The sequence below is a fragment of the Sceloporus occidentalis genome, unplaced genomic scaffold (genome assembly GCF_023333645.1).
Source record: "Sceloporus occidentalis isolate IW3139 unplaced genomic scaffold, rSceOcc1.0.p SCAF_8, whole genome shotgun sequence".
NCBI lineage: Eukaryota > Metazoa > Chordata > Lepidosauria > Squamata > Phrynosomatidae > Sceloporus > Sceloporus occidentalis.
In genome coordinates, this window is record NW_028316988.1 from 29,596,908 (window position 1) to 29,620,934 (window position 24,027).

The 24,027-nt window shown below is 43.9% G+C and overlaps 1 protein-coding gene across 2 annotated transcripts; it reads left to right on the forward strand.

Moving 5' to 3' along the window:
- The first annotated feature begins 3,577 nt into the window (after window positions 1-3,577).
- Window positions 3,578-21,850, forward strand: LOC149308481 (follistatin-related protein 3-like). 2 transcript variants are annotated; one of them, XM_089535822.1, is made up of 5 exons: window positions 3,578-4,001; window positions 9,788-9,973; window positions 16,217-16,432; window positions 17,910-18,137; window positions 20,388-21,850. In XM_089535822.1, the coding sequence occupies exons 1-5, from the start codon at window positions 3,941-3,943 to the stop codon at window positions 20,438-20,440; spliced, it is 744 nt and encodes a 247-aa protein (XP_089391948.1). In that variant the 5' UTR covers window positions 3,578-3,940; the 3' UTR covers window positions 20,441-21,850. The 2 variants fall into 2 exon arrangements, with proteins under 2 accessions (XP_089391948.1, XP_089391949.1); XM_089535823.1 differs by having other exon boundaries at window positions 3,578-3,871.
- Window positions 21,851-24,027: the final 2,177 nt, after the last annotated feature.

A 24,027-nucleotide genomic window follows, 5' to 3' on the forward strand; every position in this document is an offset into this window, starting at 1 on the left:
TGTGTGATGGAAACCTACAAAATTAACTGACAGTAAGATTTTATTGGATAATAATCCATGACTTACATCTACAAACTACATTATTACATGTTAATTTGTTTTGTTGCGCATATTTGTGAATCTTGAACACATAAAAGTTTTTTTAAATGACTTTGAGGATATTACAATGAAGGCAAGCTGGTTTTCAAATGTCTGCTCTTTGACTCTAGCTAAGGTCAAAAGACTTTGAGCATGCCAAGCCAGTATTCAAGAGCGCACATGGGATCTTGTGACCCAAGTGTGGCATATGAATGCAAGAGTGATATTTATTTAGTTCCTCAAATCCCACTCCCTGCCTTTTTTTCTTATTGTAGAACTATGTCCTGTTCTGCACTCTGAGTGCTGAATTCCATATTTGACATAAATTGCTTTCCTTCCTTCCATCTCACACACACAAGCATTGCTGGGGAATGCCAGTGTCCCACAGCCTTGGCAAAGACGCTTAGCATCAATGGCAAGGCTAGCAAAATGTAAGGAATTTCATCCATGTCTGTTTTGACTTCTCTCTCCAAGTAGGAAAAGGAGGTAGAGGCACAGAAGGAGAAAGAAGAAAAGGGAAAGAGAGCCAAGCTGGTCTTAATAGCTTTGTTATCTGACAAGACATCTGTACTTAATGATCTCCAAGTAACGGCATCTTCATAAAAGAGAAGGTGCAATATTTAGTGCAGTGGTCCCCAAACCTTTTTGGGCTACCATCCCCTTTCCTCTTTGGTGACAACCCTAGCACCTCCCCACATCTCTGGATATTAGGTTTTTTGTTCTACTGCAAATTAAAAACAGCCAATCTTGGTGGCTGCTCCCTTTGCCTCCCAGTCACTCTGGGAGCAGCAACCGAGCAGCTAGGTGTGCCCATGCTGGCCTTGTGAGAAAGGGCAGGGTGCGCAAGAGGTCTCTCGGTCGCTGCTCTCAAGGCGCCCAGGTGCAAAGGGAAAGGCTCTCCTTATCGAGGAGCAATTCTCAATCCTTTGTCCTGTTGGAGAGGGTGCAGCCAGTGCGTATGGAGGGGATTTGCAGAGGCCACATGCTCTGGAGTGGAGATTGGCATGGCTGGGAAAGAGAGAGATTTTAATTACAGGAGCCACTCCATGGCAAAGGACTCTTTCCAAGAATTGACTTCTCCAGCTCCTTCCCCAGAGACATGCCTTCTCCCCACAGCTTTGAGTGTTGGCAACCCCACCAACATGGTTTCTGCTGCTGCCTCTGATGAAAGAAAGCAGGAGCAGCAGCAGTGGTTTCACTAAGAGGTGCAGACCACACTGGGTGACACCCCAGAGGAGGCGTGACACCCAGTTGGGCCCTCCCCAAGTTGCAGGGTCAGAACCGCTACAGTGGGTGCCTCCACTGCACCCCTCTGGACCTCACTGCCATGGCGCTGCTTTCCTCCTGAGAACGGCACCACGAAAGTGGAGAGGATTCGGCACGGCTGTCTAGACCTCGCTGGTGTGGTGCCCCTTTCCCCCTGATGGGAATGGCAGCACGGCAGTAAAGGAGAGGGCTGGGCTGCACTGCTGCAACATCGCTTTCATCTTGAGAGGAATGGTGCTGGGGCAATGAAGGAGAGGTCTGGAGGGTCACACTGCCATGGCACCACGACAACAAGGCCCAGACAGCCACACCCAGCCCTTTCTTTCACTGCTAGGCCCTTGTTCCCCTCAGGAGGAAGGCAGGGCTGCAGCAGGCAACCTCCAGACCTTGCTGTCACAGCACTACGGCCCTCCAGACATCATTGTCAGTCTGTCCCTTCGGACCTCGTTGTGATGCCATGACAGCACAGTCTTCCAGACCGCTCTCTCATGGCACTTTGGCAGTACGACCCTCTGGACCTTGCTGTCAGTCACTGTCTCTCCAGACCTCACTGTTGCAGCACTGCAGCAGTGCAACCTCCAGACTTGGGTGTTGCGATGGCACAGCAGCACAGTCCTCTTGATCTCGCTGTCAATCGGTTTGTCCCTCTGGACCTCACTGTTGCAATGCTGTGGCAGAGCAGCCCTCCAGACCTTGCTGTCAGTCTATCCCTCCAGACCGTGGTGTTGTGGCTGCGTGGCAGCATAGCACTCTGGACCTCGCTGCCAATCAGTCTGTCCCTCCAGACATCACTGTTGCGGCACTGCAGCAGCACAGCCCTCCATCCCTTGCTGTCTATCGGTCCCTCCAGCCCTTGCTGTTGTGGTGCCTCTGGACCTTGTTGTCAGTCACTCCGGACCTCGCTGTTGTGGTGCTGCGGCAGAGCCGCCCTCTGGACCTTGCTGTCAGTCTATCCTTCCAGACTTCGCTGTCACAGCAGTGCGACTTCTAGAACTCACTGTCAGTCAGTCATTCCAAACCTCAGTGTTGTGGCAGCGTGGCAGTGCAGCCCTCCAGAACTCACTGTCCGTCCTTCCAGACCTCAGTGTTGCAGTGGCCCGGCAGTGCAGCCCTTCGAACCTCGCTGTCAGTCAGTCAGTTGGTCCCTCCAGACCTCACTGTTGTGGCACCTATCACACAAGTGATCTGCAAGGCTGTGCTGTGATTTTAAGGGACCCTGAAAAGATGTTTCATATAGCTTCCACCCTCTTCGTGGCCCTTAAGGCCCCTGGTTCCCCTTGTCTTTCTTGAGCACTAATACTTTGACTGAAAGCCCCCTGCTACCCCCATTTCCTCTCAATACCCCCTTGGACCTTTCCAATGCCCCCTGGGGGGGTTACAACCCACTTTGGGAATCCCTGCTTTAATTCAAGGTAAACCTTAACATATAAAAGTCCACACAATATGTGATGGCCTTCCCTGGCTCCATGCATGTCAAACTGCCTCTTTCACTTCATACCTACTCTCCGTAAATGAGGCTCCAACACAATTAACCTTTTACAAAAAAACTGTACTAAGGATAGCTTCTATAGGAAAGAGAGAATATACACCAAATATGTAATGGAATTGAAATAAGATATCAAGTCAAGTCAGTCTTTATATACAGTCAATAGACCCGGCGAGACATGTTGTAACTCAAAACCATGTAAAATAGAAAGGTTGCATAAACGATACAAGTAGTTTACGTAAGATTAAATTATCAGATTGCGTTACACTGGAGATGATTATTGATTATATCATTATAGATCTAGGGTATATTGCCATTAGTCATCTTTTCTCTCTAATTTGCCACTTCAGTCGTGTTCAAAGATCTAGCATATAAATTGTGAAACTCTTGAAAGCAATCTCTAGTAGGAATTTCCCCTGAAGGTGTGAAGCATGTCATTGGAATGAGGCTGTGGAAGCGGAGGAAAAGATCATTTTCTAAACCGTGTGTGTGTGTGTGTGTGTGTGTGTGTGTGTGTGTGTGAATGAAAGATCGAAATAAAAATTAGGCATAGATGGGAGGAGAAAACAAAAGAAAAAGTGGCTTAGTCTAATTTCTGGACTCAGCCACACTTCAGCTTTAGAGCAAAACCAGAAGAAAGAAAGAGGAGGGGAAGCCAACTCCAAAACCGCAAAAGTATGTCTGCAATATTGATGAACCCGACAAGGATTTGTATGTAGCCACATCCAAGCGGGCCCCAGAGAGTGAAAAAGAGACACAATACCCTTCCCAGACATATTACTGGCTGCTGTTGACACCGCCTTCCCCCAGAGTTATGATTCAGAGCAGCAGACTTACACTCACAGACAGAGAAATACAGACACAAATGCGCTATAGAGAAAGGGTGAAACTGAGGCTTTAGGAGGGGTGGAAAGAACCCACTACTCTTCCCGTGGAGCCCAGACGGTCAAAAAGAACAAGGCATGCCAGCTTAGTCTGACTTAGACAAGTCCCCTTGGCTTCTTTTTCCACGGCTGAGACGGGTCACCCAATGCTGAGAAGGTAAAAGAGGCCCAAACTTTCTCCTACACTTCCTTCTTGTTGGCTTTTCCCATCTCCCTCCTTCTCGCCATGAAGATCTGCCTTCTGCTGTTGAGCATGCTATGGTCGTCCGGAGGAGACGCTCTTTCAAGTAAGTGGGGGTTATAGGGACAGATTAAATGTAATGCCCTTTCCCATTTTTGGGAATCCCTGGGAAAACCAAGATGGGTATTCCCACGTTCGTGGTAAAACAAAACAAAAAGGTATAAAAAGAATCTGTTGTCATCAGTATCCCAGTGGAAATAAGTTATTCTTGCAATGTTGGCTGTGGTCTCATTGTTGGTTGTGTGGTCAATGTTGGTTGTGGTCAATGAGGGGAAAAGAGGAGGTCTAAGTATATGTAGTGTGATGTGAAGTCAAAGGCTTTCATGGCCGGCATCCATAGTTTTTTGTGGATTTTTCGGGCTATGGGGCCATGTTCTAGAAGCGTTTATTCCAGCTTTCTAATCTATTCAAGTCATTTTGAATTTTGATCCTCTCCACTGGAGTATTAGCTGCTACTCCTAATTTGGTGTCATCTGCAAATCTGATAAGCTGAAGATGCCAGCCACAGATGCAGGCGGAACATCAGGAATAAACTCTTCTAGAACATGGCCACATAGCCCAAAAAATCCACAAAAAAGTGTGATGTGGGCTTAGTAATGATGTAATCTCACCTTTTCGCAGATTTGTACTGTATACAAAAAAATAACCCGATTCCTGTATTCAGTCCAACCGGGTTTGATGGAACAAAATTCTGATAAACGTGTTCATACCCAGAGAGATAAAAGAATCCCCATTTGGCCATTGCTCAGCGTACATCAGAAGTTTTGTTGTGCTGGAGCAATGTAGCTAAGCATTAATAGTTACACAATGTAGACTTCGATATAGAATCAGTTCCAATGTCTATCCATCATCCACCTTTTTCAGCCAAAGTAAGACTCCAGGCAAAGCTGAAATCGTTTGACTTTTACTTTACATACCACTATATCTCAAACAGAAAAGGAACTGTTCCCAAGACGCTCCAGTTTTTAAAGCGGGGATTCCTACTGAAACAAAAATTCCAGCAAGAAATGCAGGTGTTCAGCATTAATATCCTGCTAATATCAATTTTCTTTAGCATATGCTACCTGCCATGGTTCTAAAAGCAAAGAAAGCACTTTTATGTACTCTTGGGAGGAATTCACACTCAAGTTTTTTTGTCCCAAGGAGAAGCAGAAGCCACGCCAATGCATATCAGAATCATTGTTCCCATTACGTTTTGGGTTCGCAAATCTCTCCAAGTCATTTTAACCCTTGTGTTATCATTCCTTTGAATGATACAGGGCGATCTGAATCAATTCGAAAGCGTATTCACACCACTGAAGATGCGGATCAAGGCAGAAAAAGCCCGGTATCGAGTATCTCAGGTTAAGCAGGGTTTTTGGTAGCTCCCCTTGAAAAATGCACTGAGTGCATTCAGGGCGAGTGTGAACACTAAGGAAATAACCCGGATTCATCCCGGATTATTTTCATTGTGTGAATGGGGTCCTGGTTTGCGGAAGGGGGGTACTTAAGAAATCTAGCCAAGAAACTTCATGTTATAGTCATGTTAGTGTTGCCCTTTCAGAAACAAATGCTCAGAAAAACAACAAACAACATCAAAATTTACACACATGTGCTGGAAGACCTACAAATGCCTAGAGAAATGCTTTCCCTAGGAATTTCTAGATCCTCCAGGGCAACTCTATGGTTGACTTCCTGCAGAATTTATCTGGAGGAGCTAGACATCCCTAGAGAGAACATATGAATCAAATCGGCAAATAATCAAATCCGCAAAAGTCAAAGCCACAAATGTGGAGGGCTGACTGTATACACATGTGCACTTTTTCCTTTCCTTTCTTGCCTCAAGATGAGCTGCCCCAAACTGGAGAATTTGTGCCCTAATCTGTCACCTGGAGATGAACCATGAATACCAGAGACCCTGAGATCCGACAACCCATCCTTTGCTTCCGTTTTATGTGTGCAAGCAAATTTCGCCACGGTTTGGCTTTTCAGCACATGCCGCGAATCAGAGAGATTGCGCTATTTTGCTTTCTGAAGCTGCCAGCAATTTAATTATAATTAAGATAATGAGGGCGAAGAGAAGTGTGGCAATTTGGCACTGCAGAAACGTTCGCCATTTGGGGTGTTCTGAGTATTCATCACAACACAACACAAAAATGCCTGGGATGGAGTTCAAGCGCACAACCCAGGTGCAGTCTTCAAAAGGCAATCTCCCCTTTGAAGGGGGAGGTTGAGTTAATCTTTCTGCATAGTTTAGTGTGAGAGCTGAAGGGGATCCTTTTGTACAAGTGTGCCTCTTGGAAAGGAAAGGCAAGCCAGAAAGAGAGAGCCTCCACATGCCATTCCTGCCAGTTATTCTGGTTACAAACTGCACTTGGCTCTGATGATGTACAATTCCCGTGGTAGAGAGGGCTTCCATCCGAATATTTTGAGCCAGGCTCTGCCTTTCTTCTATTTCATATACGGTAAATTTGTTTAAAAGAGAGCCTGTGCAATGTAGTGGTTTGAACACTGGACTATAACTCTGGAGGCAAGAGTTTGAATCCCAGCTCAGCCATGAAAACCCACTGGGTGACTCTCAGCCTCAGAGGATGGCATTGGCAAAGCCCTTCTGAACAAATCTTGACACGAAAACCCTGTAATTGGATGTTTGGCTACGACTCTGGAGAACAGGGTTCAAATCCCAGTTCAGCCATAGAAACCCACTGGGCGGCCTTGGACCAGTCACAACCTCAGAGGATGGCAATGGCAAAACTCCTCTGAACTAATCTTGCCAAGAAAACCCTATGATAGGTTTCTCTTTAGGGTCACACTACACTCAAAGGCACTCAACAACAACGGTTCGCCTTTGGGTCACCATAAGAAATCAGGCACACATTCCATAGGAGACCAAAGAGGCAACCTCAAGTGGAATCTTGTTTTATGTTTATTCCTCAATAAAGATAGTCTCATGGCCAGTTTAACAGTGGCACGGTGCTGGAGAGAACAGAAAGTGCAGAACAGAAAGACGCTTCTTTCCCACGTTTCACCTGATTAAAAATGTCCCACTTTCTCACCTGAGTTTCCCCCTTGGCCCTCAGCTTCCTTCAACTGATGTAAACTGAATCCAAAGTATTTTGCACTGAGCAAAGGGAGAGGAAAGGAGACGTTCACCTTTCAAAGAAGGCTCAGGCAAAAGCAAACTGTTGTAGTGTCTCCTCGCTTGCGTATTCTTAATTGTTAACAACTTTTGTCATCCTGGCCACATGTTTGATGGTGTGAAATTGGGGGCATGCAAAAAGAGAAACCCCTAAGGCTTTTAGTGGGCCCGCTGGTGAGAATATCCTAATTCTTCTTTTTGAAGCCCATGAGGATTTTGCACCAAAATGGTCCCAGCTTAATTTTTCATTAAAATTATATAATTTTTTATTCATTTATTTACTGTATTTATACCTCGTTCCTCAGCCCTAAAGGCTCCCAGAGCAGCTTACAGATAGTTATTCAGACTGTTCCCTGCCCTAAGGCTTACAATCTAATATATATATATATATATATATATATTAAAAGGCTGGGTAATGAAACTAAAAATCTCACTTTATGCAATTATAGCATTCTGATACCACGAATCACTGCAGCTCTGTCCTATGGAATCCTTTGATTTTTAAATGTATTTATTTATTACAAAGGACTAACCGTATTGAGGATGGACTTGGAGCTCCAGGGACTAGGGCACAGAGCAATGGATCCAAACTACAGGAAAAGCGATTCCATTTAAACACTAGGAAGAACTTCTTGGCAGTAAGAGCTGTTAGACAGTGGAAGAAGCAGCCTTGGAAAGTGACAGTCTCCTTCTTTGGATGTTTTCAAATGGAGGCTGGACAGCTATCTGTCGGGAGTGTTTTGTGTATTCCTGCATGTCAGAGGGTTGGTTGGGGTCTCTTCCAACTCTTATTATTCTCTCTCTATAGATAACACTCTAGCTCAGGGGAGCGGAATACAGCATTCTACATACCTTACCAATGCACAGATGTGCTGATACACTTATGTTCTAAATCTATAGCACCACAACCATAAGAAAAATAAATAAAACCGGACAATTATAATATGTCCCAAATTAAAAAGAATTGAAAGGTAGGAATAAACTGCTGTAGCTGTGTTGAAAACTGCCAGGATGCGTAATACATAATATGGAATGATACAAACACTGCATTAATAGAAAGAACTACATTAACCCATTCTGGAACACTGGCCCTGTTAGGAGAAACCCATTGTCCATCTGTCCCCCATATACTTGTGATAAAGCAGACCAATATAATTATGATGGCTGGGGGATTATGAAATTTGTAGTGAAAGACATATTTTCTGGCACCAATTAGGAAGAACACAGTCGTTTCCCCACCACAAAACTTGACTACCTTGATTGGTAACCTATAGTCTTGACCAGTATGTGAAAATACGATTGTGGAAAGTCAAAGGGAGAAAGTGCAAAGGCAGGTTTACACGTCTCACATCCATTGACACAACTGAAATCTTATTTTAGGGCAGAAGGGAGCAACTGGGAGAGACGTATGTTAGCCCTCCAGGGCCTGGAGGTCCATTCCCAACCTGCAAATTTCTTTCAAAAATTCTCCCCATAAATAGTCACTAAAGGATGTTTTAGGGGCTTTCCTTCCACCTAAGGCATGTGTGTATGTGTATTTTAATCCCCCCCCCCAGTGTTGACAGTTAACTTCTAGTTGTCGTTGTGTACCTTTAAGTAATTTCCAACTTATGATGACCCTTACTATGGGGTTTTCGTTGCAAAATTTGTTCAGAGAGTCTTTGCCTTTTTCCGAGAATGAGGTTGAGAGCGAAGAGTGCAATGCCCACCCAGTGGATTTCCATGGCCAGGGATCAAACTCTGGTCTCAAATGTTCATAACACTCCATGCGTGCTCTTCGGTCCTTAGAGCAAACTATTACATATAATGATATTATGGGGGGAGAGAAAACATGTTATTTATTTATTTTTGCAGTAGCCTGGCTGTCTGCCTCCCTTTGAGGCTGGCATAGCAGGGGTCACAGAGGCCCATCCTGTTGGATGGTGAGTTGGGCAAAGCGACTGATCAAAATAGGTTTGTCAGGCGTCCTTGTGAGACTGTATACATGTATACATGCTTCTGGAATTTGAGGTTTCCCTCTCTTAGAGATTAATTCATGAGATGAAGGAACAAACAGTCTTTTGATTTGGTTGCCAGCTGGCTGGGAGCCTTTGGTTGGGGTGGTGGAAAGTTATGTTTCACTCCATACCAGAAAAGGAGGAGGATAAGTTTGGGGTAGGTGGCTATAGAAAATGGATTTCAAAAAGTCCCAGACAAGATCTCATGGAGTCCCATACTCCCCCAACCCCGCCCCGCCTCTCCCATCACATATTCCTTCCCTAGTCCTTCCCTTACTCTAACCCCTCTCAGTCTCTTTACAGACTGATCTGGAAATACAACAAAGAGGTGGCCAATGTGCAGCCTTCCAGATTTCAACTCCCATTCTCTCCATCCCCTACAAAACTTCACAGATGAATAATAGGGGGAAAGTTATCAATGAGGAAGGGCATACAAGGTAGAAAAGAATGCAGCAGTTTGCTTTTGCCTCAGGCAACTGCAAAAGCGAAATCCCCATCCTCTCCTTTAACCCGTGCTATTTGTAGCATTTTGATTTGCTTGTTCAGATTTGTATTAGTGTCAATATCTCAGCCAGGAAGAACTAGTCCCTCACCAAACTACAATCCCCCAACATTCACTAGGATGGAGTCACTTCTAAGCGTATAGCTATCCTGAAGCAGTGAGTTCCATCAGTTACCTTACCACTATTTATCTAATTTCTCTCTTTCTGTCAACAGGAGGGATCTGCTGGTTACAAGAAGGACGGGAAGCCAAGTGTACCATGATCATCCGAACCAGCGTTACCTGGGAAGAGTGTTGTGCAAATGGCAACACAGACATGGCATGGTCAAACTCTTCACATCCAGACAACAAAATCAGCCTCCTCAGAATCCTTGGCCTGGTAACCTGTCACCCTTGCAAAGGTAAACACCATTATGACAAAGATAGGTGGAAATAACATGGTCCCTCTAGGTGTTTTTGGACCATAGTTCCCATGCTCTCTGAGCATTGGCACTATTGGGTCAGACTGATGTATGCGAAAGATTCGCCATCGCTTTAGCAGCAGGAGACCAATTGTATCTTTTCTTCAAAACAGATTCTAGCTATTAAAAAAACAAATTCTCTAAAAACAGATTTAAAACCAGTTTAAAAGCCCATTTTAAAATCAATTTTAAAGACCAAAATGCTTTTAGAATAGCATTTGCTGTTAAGGGCCCTCGAGTCGATCCCGACTCATGGCAACCCTGTGGATGAGAGCCCCTGTCCTCCACTGCACTGCTTAATTCTTGCACATCCAGGTCCGTGTGTGGTCTCCCTCTTTTTCTTTCCTTTCTTACCTCGCCTAATATTGTCTTTTCTAATGAGTCCTGCCTTCTCATGATATGGCTAAATTACAACAGTCTCAATTTAGTCATTGTGGCTTCCAGGGAGAGTTCAGGCATGATCTATTCTAGAACCCATTTGTTTGTCTTCTTGGTTGTGCATGGTATCTCCAGCCACATCTCAAATAAGATTATTTTCTTACTGGCTTTCTTCATTGTGGTTGATTGCCTCAAGGAGCACACACCTATTGGCACATCTGGAGTGGAAGTGGGAGCGCACCTTTGAGTTCAGGGAGAGGGAGGCAGATGAACGATGGAGGAAGGTGCATCACAAACAGGCATTAAGGGAGAGAGAGGTGGAGTGCACAAGACAGGTAAACACACATGCCCTTCAACAGTAAGGCCACCTCTGCCAGCAGACTGCCCTGCTGGCCACACTTGTGGCACGAATCAGGCTGGCCCAGGGCATGTCTTCTGGACTTCCAATGCACAGTCTCAGCAAAGCTGTTGAGATGACAGTTGTAGGTCTAGCAACACTCATATTGACAGAAATCGTTCCCTGGGTGTGGGGTGACTTGGATGGAGCCTACAGGTGCCCAGAAATCTGTCTGGGAGCTGAACCATGGAATGCACCTGCGGGACGGCAGGAAAGACAGAGAGGACGAGACTCAGACCCTGAGCCGCTTGTCAGTGCGATGCACCCGAATATATATATATATATATATATATATATCATCAATTAACATAGGAGCCAGCTTGGCATAGTGGTTTGAGCACTGGACTCTGGAGATCAGGGTTCAATTCCTGCTTGGCCATGAAACCCATTAGGTGACCAAGTCACATACACTCAGCCACAGGGGAAGGCAAAGTCAAACCTCCTCTGAACAAATCTTGCCACAAAAAAACCCAGGATAGGGTCGCCATAAGTCGGAAAGGACTTGAAGGCACACAACACACAACGTAAGGACCAAGAGGCTGCAACTGACTCCACGCACCAATACCTTCTACACATTTGTTAAATGTAGTAAAATGTTTAAACTTTTATAAGGACTTAAAGAGACATTTCCTGGGGGTTTCTAAAGAAAATTAAAGAAAAAGCCCCATTAGAAATGTTGAAGAAGCAACTTAAAATTAGAGCAAGAGAACAAGAGGTTATTTTGATTTGAACTGATTTGTCTTAAGAATGAAGGAAAGACTTACTGGCTGGGAAGAGAAGGCTTTGCTTACCTTTCAGCTGATAAAGTCAAGGATGATGGCTGGTGACTCTGGGCCAGGAAGCGAAAGCCAGAATAAACTCAAGGTTCCAGCAGCCCCTGCAAAATGAGAGAGTTTTACAGATGAGAGGAACTGTACTTTGTCTGATATCTTTAAATTCATATTAATTTAATTTAAGGGCATCTAGAAGTTAAGAACAACGATTGCATAGGAAAGGTCTTCTTTTCAAAATCTGACAGCTGTCAAGGACTGCGGCTCAGCTGAAACTGGGAAGAAGAAGACGACCCTCAAATTACCGTAACAGCCAGGAAAAGTGGCTGATACAAATAGACAACTCCTTGCAGAAATGCAGAAAATGAACCATTGGAAGGAGAAACATGATCAGTAGATAGTGAGAAAATGGAGGAATTTCATATTAATATAAAGATATCAGACAATATGAAGTCGAAGGCTTTCACGGCCCGCATCCATAATTTTCTGCGTTTTTTTCGGGCTGTGCGGTTATGTCCTGGAAGAATTTATTCCTGACATTTCACCTGCATCTGTGGCTGGCATCTTCAGAGATTGGTGGCATGGAAGTGTGTGGGGTATATATACCTGTGGGACCCTTGTTTGGGAGGAAGTGGTTTGCATGTTAGTGGTGGAGTTAATTTGTGTGTTGTACGGTGTTGAATGGCGCAACCTGGAGGTGTGTTGTTGGGGGGCTATGCAAGTGGAATTTGTTTGGCTACCAGTCCTGAAAAACACCAAAGTCAAGACTCAAGACAAGCAAATGAAGACCACCCAGGCTCAAGAGGTTTCCCCACAGACAATGGATTACCAATTAAATAGACACAAATCCTCCTCGCGTATCCCCCCCCCAACACACCTCCAGGCTGTGCCATTCCACACAGTACAACACACAAACTAACTCCACCATTAACATGTAAAAAAAACCCACTTCGTCCCAAACAAGGGTCCCACAGGTATATATACTCCACACATGCCATCAGCCTCTGAAGATGCCAGCCACAGATGCGGGTAAAATGTCAGGAACAATGAAAAATAATTCCAGAATGCAGCCACATGCCCCAAAAAACCCACAGAAAACTACATCAGACAATCATTAGAAGGTATGTCTTTGGAATTTGCTCAAATTAATCAGAATCTGACTACACTTATTATTATATTACACTTGAAGATAAAACTCAAAGGCTGGAAAAGGATACACATAAGTTGGCACATGGTTTGTTTCCTTTTAAGTAGGCATACTTTAGTTAACCCGCCTCGATCCCTTTGGAGAGGCAGGATATAATTAAAACTTATTATTATTATTATTATTATTATTATTATTATTATTAACAATACATCTCACAAAGAAGCCTAGGCCAGAAGTCTTTCTTTCAGTCTCCTTTGTGATGAACACAATTTTATCTCTCAATATACCACTGCTTGCAGTACCAAATTCACAACTTCTTGTTGTTGCGTGTCTTTGAGTCATTTCCAACTTATGGCAACCCTAAGGTGAATCTATTTTGGGGTTTTCTTGGCAAGTTTCTTCAGAGAGGGGTTTTGCCACTGTCATCCTCTGAGGCTGAGAGTGTGTGACTTGTTCAAGATCACCAGTGGGTTTACATGGCTGAGTCGGGATTTGAATCCTGGTCTCCAGAGTCTTAGTCCATCACTCAAACCACCACATCACGTTGGCTCTACAACTCACAACTAAATTCAGCAACAGATTGCTCAGTGATGACTCCTGGACTCTACACATGGTTCTGGGGGGTGCAAAAATGTCCTTACAAGTTAGAAAATGGCTTCTAAATTTTTCTATAACCTATGAGACATCTCTTGCATCTTCTTCAGGGGAAACAAAAGTATTATATATATTCCTTCCTCCACCAAATGATATAACAAGACAACTATTTGTCATCACTTTGCAACATTTTCAAGTTCAGATGCACTGAGATATAATTTGAAAGCTTCCTCCCAACGCCTCCAGTTCTCAGCCAAGTTATCTTGCAATTCAAGAGAAGGTGGAATCCCACAGGCATCTGTATCATCAGCTTAAAAATCCCCCCAACTTGCAGTAAAGCTGATGCTGGAACCCCTGCCCTGGCCTTGGAGAGAGTTGTGTAACGTCTGCTGTTCCGATTAATGGCAGACAGACTTACAAGCTGATAAGATTCCAAAGGCAGCAGGGCTATAGTTTATTTCTTCAACTCCAGCCCAGCATTGTGAATGAAGCCTGCCAAACACAGGAGCCTCAATCCATTGAACACTATTGGTATTACACACAACCTCTGCAGACAGGGCAATGGAAGTCCACTTTTAAGAGTTCTGTCGAGGAACTGTCCCAATTTGGCATGGAAAGCCCACTTTTCCCAGCTGTTTTTAAAATGTCTGAGTTTCTCTCCCCTCTTGCCACTTTCCCCTTCATCCTCTACGCAGGTGCAAAGGGCAAAAGTAGTTCGCACTCATTTAAGGAGGGAGAAGAGAGGAGGCAAAAGAATTTTGTCCTTCCCAGGAGGATCAGGCAAAATCAAACCGTTGCAGCTTCTCCCAGCTTTTCTGCTGTTCCTCATTAATAATTTTTGCCTTCTTGACCACTCACTTATGTCACTCTGCTGCGTGTGTCCTGGCTTCCATTTGAGAAATGCTGGAAGGTATATTTTTGTTGTCTGGGACTAGATGACCCATGCGCTCCCTTCCAACTCAACTTTGTCTCTTTGGGAGACCTTCCTTCCAAAAAAGAAATGATTTGGAAAATATAATGCCAGATGAGATGGGCACCTTTATCAGTTCGTCATGCTGCCAGGAAACCATTGGGAACAAAATATTCCTCTTTTTCTAAAAACAAAAAAGGCCAGACAGCTGATGAGACAGCTTTGGGGGAAATTAGTTTGCGCCCACCTCACCCAACACACATCCCTTTGTGTGAACCCTACCAGACATTTTCTTGCCCTGGGGTGACCCATGGACACAATGCTTGTGTCTGTCTCTCACTAGCTCTCTCCTTTCCCTCCAGGCAAAATAATGGGGGAGAGAATTCCCCCTACATCCCCCCCACCTTTTTTCCAGACAGATCTTCCACTGACATGTTGCTGGTTCTTGTTTTCATGTCATGGAAGCCGAAACAGTACAGCCCATTGTCTGATAAAAGGCTTTTCTCTGCTGGAATCTCATTCTCTGGCTGCCCTTTTCCTGCAAATTTATTTCCCTCCACATTGCTCATGAAGGCACATAACAGGAATGCTTTTTGCCTTTGGAGCTTGATCACTGTCATAAAAAAATAAGGATACTATGTAGGGCCAGCTCTTACATTCTGTAGTCGAAAGGTATTTTTTAAAGTGACTGACAGTGAAAACCTGAAGCTGAATTCTGCTGGTATCTCTGTTCTGCCTCCTTTTTCCCTTTGGCCCTACCTTTCACCAGAATGTGGCCTTCTAAGAATTTATCCCATGGGAGTGAGGGTTGCATGGAAGACATTTCCCACCCCTGAAAGAGAAGATACCAGTTTGCTTTGTTATTCTAACATATACAGCCAAAATGTACTGATTATAGCCATAGGTTAACACAATAGCAACCAATATTTAGATGCATTGTTTAACTGTGTACACCTGGTCCCTTCTAGATCTTGTAAGCTACAACTCAAAAATGTCTCCAGTGAGTCACGCTGGTTGGGATGATGATGAAGTATGATCCAAAATTTTTCAAAGACATGATACTGAAAATGGCCACCTTCATTGTCAGCCACCTTTGGGGAGGTGTCTTGTGAAAGAGTAGGTTGCCATAAGTCAGAAATGGTATGAAGGCACAGAAAAGCAAAGTATTCACACCAAAGAGCCAGTATAGTTCAGTGGTTTGAGAGTTGGAGTCTGATTTTGGGAGACTAGGGTTCAAGCCCCCACTTGGTGACTCTAGGTGAATCATCATACTGTCTCACCATTGGAGGAAAGCAATGGCAAATCTTCTCTGAATAAATCTCTCCAGAAATCTCTAAGAGAGTATTAGCATAAGTCACAGTTTACCTGAAGGCACAGTGGTCACTGTAGTCTGGAGGAGAGCCAGCATCGTCTTGAGATTTGGAATCGATATCCCAACATAGCAAGGAATGAATTCCTGCTCAGCCTGGACCTCAGGCCTGTCACACTCTCTCAGCCTCAAAGGAAGACAGTGAAAATCCCCTGTAAAGAAACCATGCCATAAAATCCTATTTTAGAGCCTAAACCCTATTATCTGGAGTCACAGAAAACAAACTTATTCCATTTTCCACACCTCATCTCTTCACATATGTAGTGATGACTGTATTATATATTTTTGTCTTCTCTTCTCCAAGCTAAACATACTCAGTTCCCGAACATGTTCCTGATAAGGCTTGGTTTCCAGACCTTTGATCACCTTGCTCTAGACATGTTTGCTTCTCTATAACCTTCCTGAACTGTGGTGCCCAGAACTGGACATAGGATTCCAGGTGACCAAAGCAGAGTCGAGTGGCACTACTACTTCCCTGAGTCTGGACACTGTTGATGCAAACCAGAATTGCACTGACTTTTTCTGGCTGCTGCATCACACTGTTGACTCATGTTTAGCTTGTTCTTTTACTCTGTATTGATTATTACTTACTCTTTGCTTTATTCTTTCTCTTGCCAGAAACCTGTGATGGAGTGGACTGTGGGCCAGGAAAAGTCTGCAAAATGAAATACGGGCGGCCGCACTGCACATGTGCTCCAGATTGCTCCAACCTCCCTAGGAAGCTTCAAGTGTGCGGGTCAGATGGCTTCACCTACCGGGATGAGTGTGATCTCTTGACCGCCAAGTGCCGAGGCCACCCGGACCTGGAAGTGATGTACCAAGGGCGATGCAAAAGTAGGTGACCCTCTCCACTTTTGTAGGCCCCTCTGTAATTCAACAACCCAAACCAGATGCTTTTGTGACACTTCTGTTCCCATGCTGGAGTTTCCAAATCTGGTAAACTCCATGCTGGACTTTACCAGGCAGAGATTCTTTCTCTCCCACCTTCAACTATCATGATTTGTCCTCTTTCCTTTCCATCCTCTTGCTACTTATTTATAGATTGTCTTTTCCTCAGAACTATGATACAATATTCCATACAATGAACTTCAAATAGATATAGGTTCTTAAAGGAAGATGACAAACAGGCACGGGATTTTTTTTTAATTAAAAGGTTATCACATTAAAACAAAATGAAACAAAGCATACAGTTAATTTAAAAGCAATTTAAAAGAACAAGTGTAGACAGTAGTTAAACACTAGTTAAAACCTGAAACTCATCATGACAGTCTCACAACAGACATAATGACTACTAAGATCCTAAGTCAACAGTCTATATTTTGTAATGTTATACAGTACTTAGCTATGTTGCAGAAATGCAACAAAGCATGTTAATCAATAGAGAAAATTCACAAACAGGCATTGGCAAGAGTGCTCAAATGTGCACTCAGCACTCCTGGAGCGCATCAGGCACTTTCAATGCACATTTTCTTCCCATACTTCACAACTGATGTCTAGATGTGCAGCAGTGAGCATACTGATGCACATTATAGCCTTTTGTGCAACAGGCCATGGTGCATCAGTCACTCCACCGGCTACCATTTTGCAATGCACTCCCATACATTTTAATGTCCATGGCTGCATCCTATAAAATCCTGGGGTTCATAGTCTGATGAAGCACTAGAGCTCCCTGGCCTAGAATTCTAAATACCCCTTCCTAAACAAATTCCAGGATTCCATAGGATGGGAAAGTGCAGTTGTGCTTGTATTCTGCTCGTGGAATCCCTGTTAGGATGTCTGTTTGACCACCATGAGATCAGAATGCTGGAATAATTGGTCTAGACTCCAGCAAGGTCTTTTTTAGATTCATATAGTCACTAATCAGTTAATTCATCTACAGAACCTACTGCCACAGAACCTTAGAAGGTGGCAAGAGCATGGGATATTCTTGTGGTTAGGAGTCACACTGTCTTAGAACTTCCACACTCGATGATATTCTACCTCTAAAGTGGTGGAATCACACTGCTATAATTGTACAGTGTGGAAGAACCCTGGGTTGTGTAAGGATGGCATGCATTTGAGTTTGATCCCAGAATTCCAAGGTTGACTCAGCCTTCCATCCTTTCGTAGGTCAGTAAAATGAGTACCCAGCTTGTTGGGGGCAATTGGCTTACAGATTTTAAACTGCTTAGAGAGTACTGAGTTCACTATGAAGTTGCATTGAAATGTAAATTCTATTTGTACCTATCCTGATGGAGAGAATTTTCTGATTTTCACCTGATTTTGTTTTTCTCTTTCCGGTGTCCACTCTCCTCCTTCATCCCCACCAAAGAATCTTGCTCTGCTGTCGTGTGTCCTGGAACCCACACATGTGTTGTAGATCAGACAGGCAGTTCCCACTGTGTCATGTGCAGGGCTGCCCCTTGCCCGGATCCCACCAGTTTGAACCATGCCATCTGTGGGAACAACAACATCACTTACCCTTCCACTTGCCACCTACGGCGAGCCACATGCTTCTTGGGGCAATCCATCGGAGTCCAGCATTATGGAAGCTGTGCAGGTAGGAAGCTGTAACTTTGAATGTTCATTTTGTGTGTAGAAAATCCTAGTGGCCATGGGAATATGCACTCGGGGTTCCAGTTCAAACTTTAAAGGAGCTATCCAAGGTCCCATACCTGTTTGGGGGAAAGGGTTCAGCACTTTAGAAATCATCTTTACAGTTCAGGTTAAATCCAGAGTATCCCTGTGCCTAAGAAACTACTAGCCACCATTGGAAGGCCTTGAGTTCAATTTCTGACACTTAAAAGAAAAGAAAAAAAGAGCAACCAGATAAGAATACAGTGGGGCCTTTGTATCTGCTGGGGTTTGGATCCAGGAACTCCTATGGATACCAAAATCCATAGATGTTCAAGTCCCATTAAATACAATGGCATATCAAAATGGTGTTCCTTATATAAAATGGCAAAATCAAGGTTTGCTATTTGGAATACACACACACACACACACACACACACACCACTTCGATCAAAGAGATAAAAAAAACCCTATGGCTACAGAGGGCTGACTGTAATCTCTTTTACTATGATTATATTTCTATCCCATCTTTCCTCCAATGTGCTGAAGACAGTGAAAATGCCCCCCTCTTCCCTCCTGTCAAGTCACAACTGACCTACAAAGTAGACCAGAAAGCGAGGTAGAAGAGAAGGCGGAAGGGAGAGGCTTACATTAAGCCACAAAATTCACAGCCACAGTGAATTTTGTGGCTCGGTGAGGTACTACTGGATCTCCGAAGCCCATGCCTTCCAACATTTCATGGATGAAAACTAATAGCCAAGCAACCTCAGGGTGTGATCAAAATGGCAAATAATAATAATGAGAAAGGACAAACTAGCTGCAACACTTTATTTTTGTCTGAGCCTCTTGGGAAAGTCAAGACTCTGCCCTCTCCTTTCTCTGCTTCTCTGCTGAACTGCACGCTACTTTTACATTTTGAGAGCAGTTTGTAGCAATGGAAGTAAGCTGATGGGAAAGGGGGAAGTAAGAGGAGGAAAGAGAAACTGGAACACTTTTAAAGTAGCTGGGAAAATTGGGATGGCAGAGGATTAATCGGGACTGTCCCTGCCAAATCTGGACAGTTGGAGGATATCAGCAAAGCAGCACGCTTAGCTCTTTCTGTTCTGCACTTGGCCTCTGTCCAGTACAGGGTCTCTGAAGCAATTGCTCTCACTGAACCACTGTTATGCTGGCCATGCTCCTTCTTCCATCTGTAATAGAGCAGATAAAGCAGGCCAAGGAAATGACCAGATTAGAATTTGGCCTTTGGAGTTTTAAAAGGTCCACCCTGGTCTTAAATTACCTAACAGAACTCCTGCTTCTATTCATTTTCCCCTGCTTGCATTGCACACATTTGCATCACTGAAGATATGTCTGTAGTGCTCGTATAGTGTAGTAGTTGCAGTGCTCGACTAGGACTGTGAGAAACCAGAGTTCGAATCCCTGTTAAGCCAATGTAAGCCCAATGTGTGGATCTGGGCAAGTCCCAATCTCTCATCCCTACAAACTTCATCTATTTTTTTTAATTTTTTTATTTATTTATCTAAACAAACCTGGCCTAGAAAACCTAGGATATCATTGCTATTAGTTGGCGTCTACTTGACAACACTGAGAGCCAGCAGGGTATAGTGGTTTGAGGGTGGAACTAGGATTCTGGGAGACAAGGGTTCAAATCCCCAGTCAGCCACAGAAACCTCACTGTGGCTTTGGACAAGTTGCGTTTTTTGCAGCCTAACAGGAAAACCATAGTGGCAAACCTCTGGATCAGTGTGGCCAAGAAAACTGAGCCAGTGTGCCCTTCCATAGTACTGTGGTTAGAGTGCTGGAGTAGGTCTCCAGAAGACCAGGGTTCAAATTCCCACTCAACCCTTGAAACCCAGTGAATTAAACTGGGCAAACCACACTCTGTCAATCTCAATGGAAAGTAATCACACACACACACACACACACACACACACACACACCGAAAATCTTGCCAGGAAACCCTATAACAGGGTCACCATAAATCAGGGCCAACTAGAAGACACACAAGAAATGTGTCAGAAATGGGTGACACAACTCTCTCCTTCCTTAGATGCCCAGTTTTCTGGTTGCTTTAGCTGTGTATTCCTGAATGGAAAGAGGTAGGATTAGGCGCCTTTGGTTTCCCCTCCAACTCTGATTCTACCATTTTAAATTCTTGGGACCAACAAGTGGTTCCTTTTGGGATAAAAGAACCAAAGTATTGACATTTGTGTCTTTCTTTCTTTCCCTCTAGCCTTCAACAAGTACTCACTGGACACAGATGAAGCTGAAGAAAATTATATCTAAGCCCATTTTTGCTTTCTTTGTCCAAAATCCTAGCCTGCAGGGGCATTAATTGCAATAATGGACAGTCCGTATATTGCTGGTATTTATTGAGACCAAAAGAACAGAAGAAAAACAAACAAACCTTATTTATATAAATAGATCTAGAAGGACAGCCAAAGTAATCTAGATGTATCCCAGTTTTCCCAGTTGTTGTTCCCCTCCAAACTCTCCTTTGAATTATAGAATTTCTTGTCGAAAATGATGGAGAGGGTGGAAAATGGAAACGGAGGTTGCAGTTCTAGAGGCCCAGCAGGTTAGCTTATTCCATCAACAGAATAACTTCTGTGAAACTTGCTTCTTAATTCTGGAGTGAAATTAGGAGGTGTTTCCTTCTTGTGCCGTCTCTCATCAATGGGCTCTGTATGAGGTGCTCCCTTTCTGCCTCTTCTCTCTTGTGTGAGATGTTTGTGTGAGATGTTTCTTTCCCATAACCTCTCTCATCCCTGGGCTGTTTTCTTCCTGCCCCTTTTGTTAGTCTCAACCCTGTTTTAGCTTTCTTCCCTATCCCTTTTCTCATCTCTATCTGAGATATTTCCTCCCTGGTATCTTAATTTTAACCTCAGACCATGTGGGAAATGTTTCCTCCCTGCTCTGCTTTCTTGTTACTTGCCCCTGCTTTTCACTCTGTTGTTTCCCCCTTCAGATTTCACATACAGTGGGTCCTTCTTATCCACTGGGGTTTGGTTCCAGGATCCCCCGTGGATAACAAAATCCGTGGATGCTCAAATCCCATTAAATACGGCATAGCAAAATGGTGTCCCTTATATAAAATGGAAAGGTAAGGTTTGTTATTTGGAATGTATACATTTAAATATATATATATATTCAAGCTGTGGATGCTTGAATTCATGGATAAAAAATCCATGGACAAAGAGGGCTGATTGTAGCTTCAATGCGTGTTACCTGACTCGCCCTTATTCCGTCCATTCAGGTAGACAGCCAGCTTGCAAGCCATCACACTTGCCGTCACTTAACCATCATTCTAAAAACATGCCTCCTGTCTCTAGGCCTGAGGGTCTTCTCCCTGTCAAATCCAATATTCATCTCCCTCCCCCAAGTTAAACCATTTCTTAACATTTTGTAGCTGCTACTCAGTCCCACACCCCTAGAAGTTAGTAGGTTCAAATATCCCAGGACACTGCAGGAGTCCAGCAAATAGATGACAGTGGAGAGACTGGAGATGTGCTCTTCTGCAAACAATTGCTAATTTTTAGCATGTATAACTATACGTATATAATTTAAATACGTACATAATGTAAATTCACCACTGAGCGTACTGTTGTGAGCTGTATCAAACAGCGCCCTTTCTCTGATGAGTGTAGTCTTTGAAAAGTATTGCTCTCTTTATATGTTTAAAAAGCCTATTTTGTATTTTTGTATGTTTGTGTCCTGATCTTTTCTTACACGCTACTTTAACTTTCAGGATTAACCAAAGTTTCACTAGAGTTCCAGCATCCAACAACCTTTTGTATTCTAAGCAGGGGTGAATTTATGGATGATAGCAGAGGTAAAGCTAGGGGTGACTGATACCTCCTGTCCCATGAGTTCCTAGGTTTGGAAATAGATTTTAAAAATTACGTTTTCCCATAGAAAGAGCTCCGGCTAGTGATTAAAACATTTTTAAATTGTGTCTGTAGGGAAAAAAACATTAGTGGTCTATCTTTTCCTGCAGGAATGCTTTAGGACACCCACACACACATGCAAGTGAGCAAAATTAGCTATCTACCGATGAAAGAATCTGAGATTAGTGTGAAAAACACACACATATACAAAACCTTACCAGGAAAGGTGGTCAAGCAAGCCAGCCGTTTTCTGCAAGCATGCAATGCTATCTTCTTCAGCAAAAGAGTCTCCAGTAGAGAGCGCCCCAGTTCCTGTAACAGTGGTTAAGACATTTTAAAAATGTTATGTAGAATCCAACTGTAGAAATCTATCCTGGAATACTGCATCCAGTTCTGGGCATCACAATTCAAAAAGGATGTTGAGAAACTGGAGTGTGTCCAAATGAGGGGGACTAAAATGATGAAAGGTCTGGAAACCATGCCTTATGAGGAGAGACTTAAGGAGCTGGGTATGTTTAGTCTGGAGAAGAGACGGTTAAGAGGTGATATGATAGCCCTGTTTAAGTATTTGAAGGGGTGTCACATTGAGGATGGAGCAAGCTTGTTTTCTGCTACTCCAGAAAATAGGATCCGAAACAATGGATGCAACTACAGGAAACGAGATTCCACCTCAACATTCGGAAAATAAGAGCTGTTCGACAATGGAAAATGCTCCATTGAAGGGTGATGGAGTTTCTTTTTAAAGAGGTTTTTTAAACAGAAGCTGGATGGCCATCTGTCAGGGATGCTTGGAGTGTGAGTTCCTGCATGGCAGAATGGGGTTGGACTGGATGGCCCTTGCGGTCTCTTCCAACTCTAGGATTCTATGAACCCTAAAGGGAATGGATTAGGAAGCCCCCATACATAGGTAACCGTGTTACATTAACTATCAATGTGTGATTCCAAAGTTATTTATTCAAACAAACAAAAACATGCTGGAAAAGGTAGGAATGCTGACCGTATGTGTCTTGTGTATTCCTGCATGGCAGGAGGTTGAACTGGATGGCCCTTGGCTTCTCTTTCAACTCCATGTTTTTGAGTTTGAACTTCCTCTGTTCTGGAAACTGAGTGACATTCGTCTCTTTTTATTTTGAGTATTTATACCCCGCTATTCAGCCACAATGGATCATAGTGTGACAAAACAGATGTTTAAGGGATAGGGAAGGGGACAGAAGGGAGCAATGCCCCATTACACTATTTGGATACATCCATACTGGGACTGTCGCATGAATGAGCCATCGCACCTGGGCCAATAGTGGGAGAACATCATGGAGCCCTCCAGATGTTAGTGAGGATCGGCTCCCATCAGCCAAACAACTCCTAATGAGGAATGCTGGGTGTTGCAGTCCCAACAACATCTGGAGAAGCCTTTCAGTAATGTGGCAAATGGCCATAGGGAGTGAACAGAGCTTGGAAAAGTTGCTTTGTGGACTACAGCTCTCAGAGTCTACACTGGGAATAAGCAGAATGTGATTGGTTTGACTGTTGGACTATGACGCTGGAGACCAGGGTTCGAAACCCGACTCGGCCATGTAAACCCACTGGGTGACCTTAGGCAAGTCACACTCTCTCAGCCTCAGAGGATGGCAATGGTAAACCCCCTCTGAGCAAATCTTGCCAAGAAAACCAGAGGTTGCATCCACATTGGAGAAATAACCCGGTTTGGCACCACTTTAACTTGTTGTCTGGCTCAAGGCTATGGAATTCTGGGAGTTGGAGTTTGTTGTGGGGCCCAGAGCAGAGCAAAGCTCCGCTCTGGGCCCACAACAAACTCCAACTCCCAGAATTCCATAGTCTTGAGCCAGACAACAAGTTAAAGTGGTGCCAAACCAGGTTATTTCTCCAATGTGGATGCATCCTTAGGGTCAGAAATGACTTGAAGACACACAACAGCGAGGCATAAGGGTCAGGAATGCACCCATAGGGAATGGAGAGAAAATCTCTTTT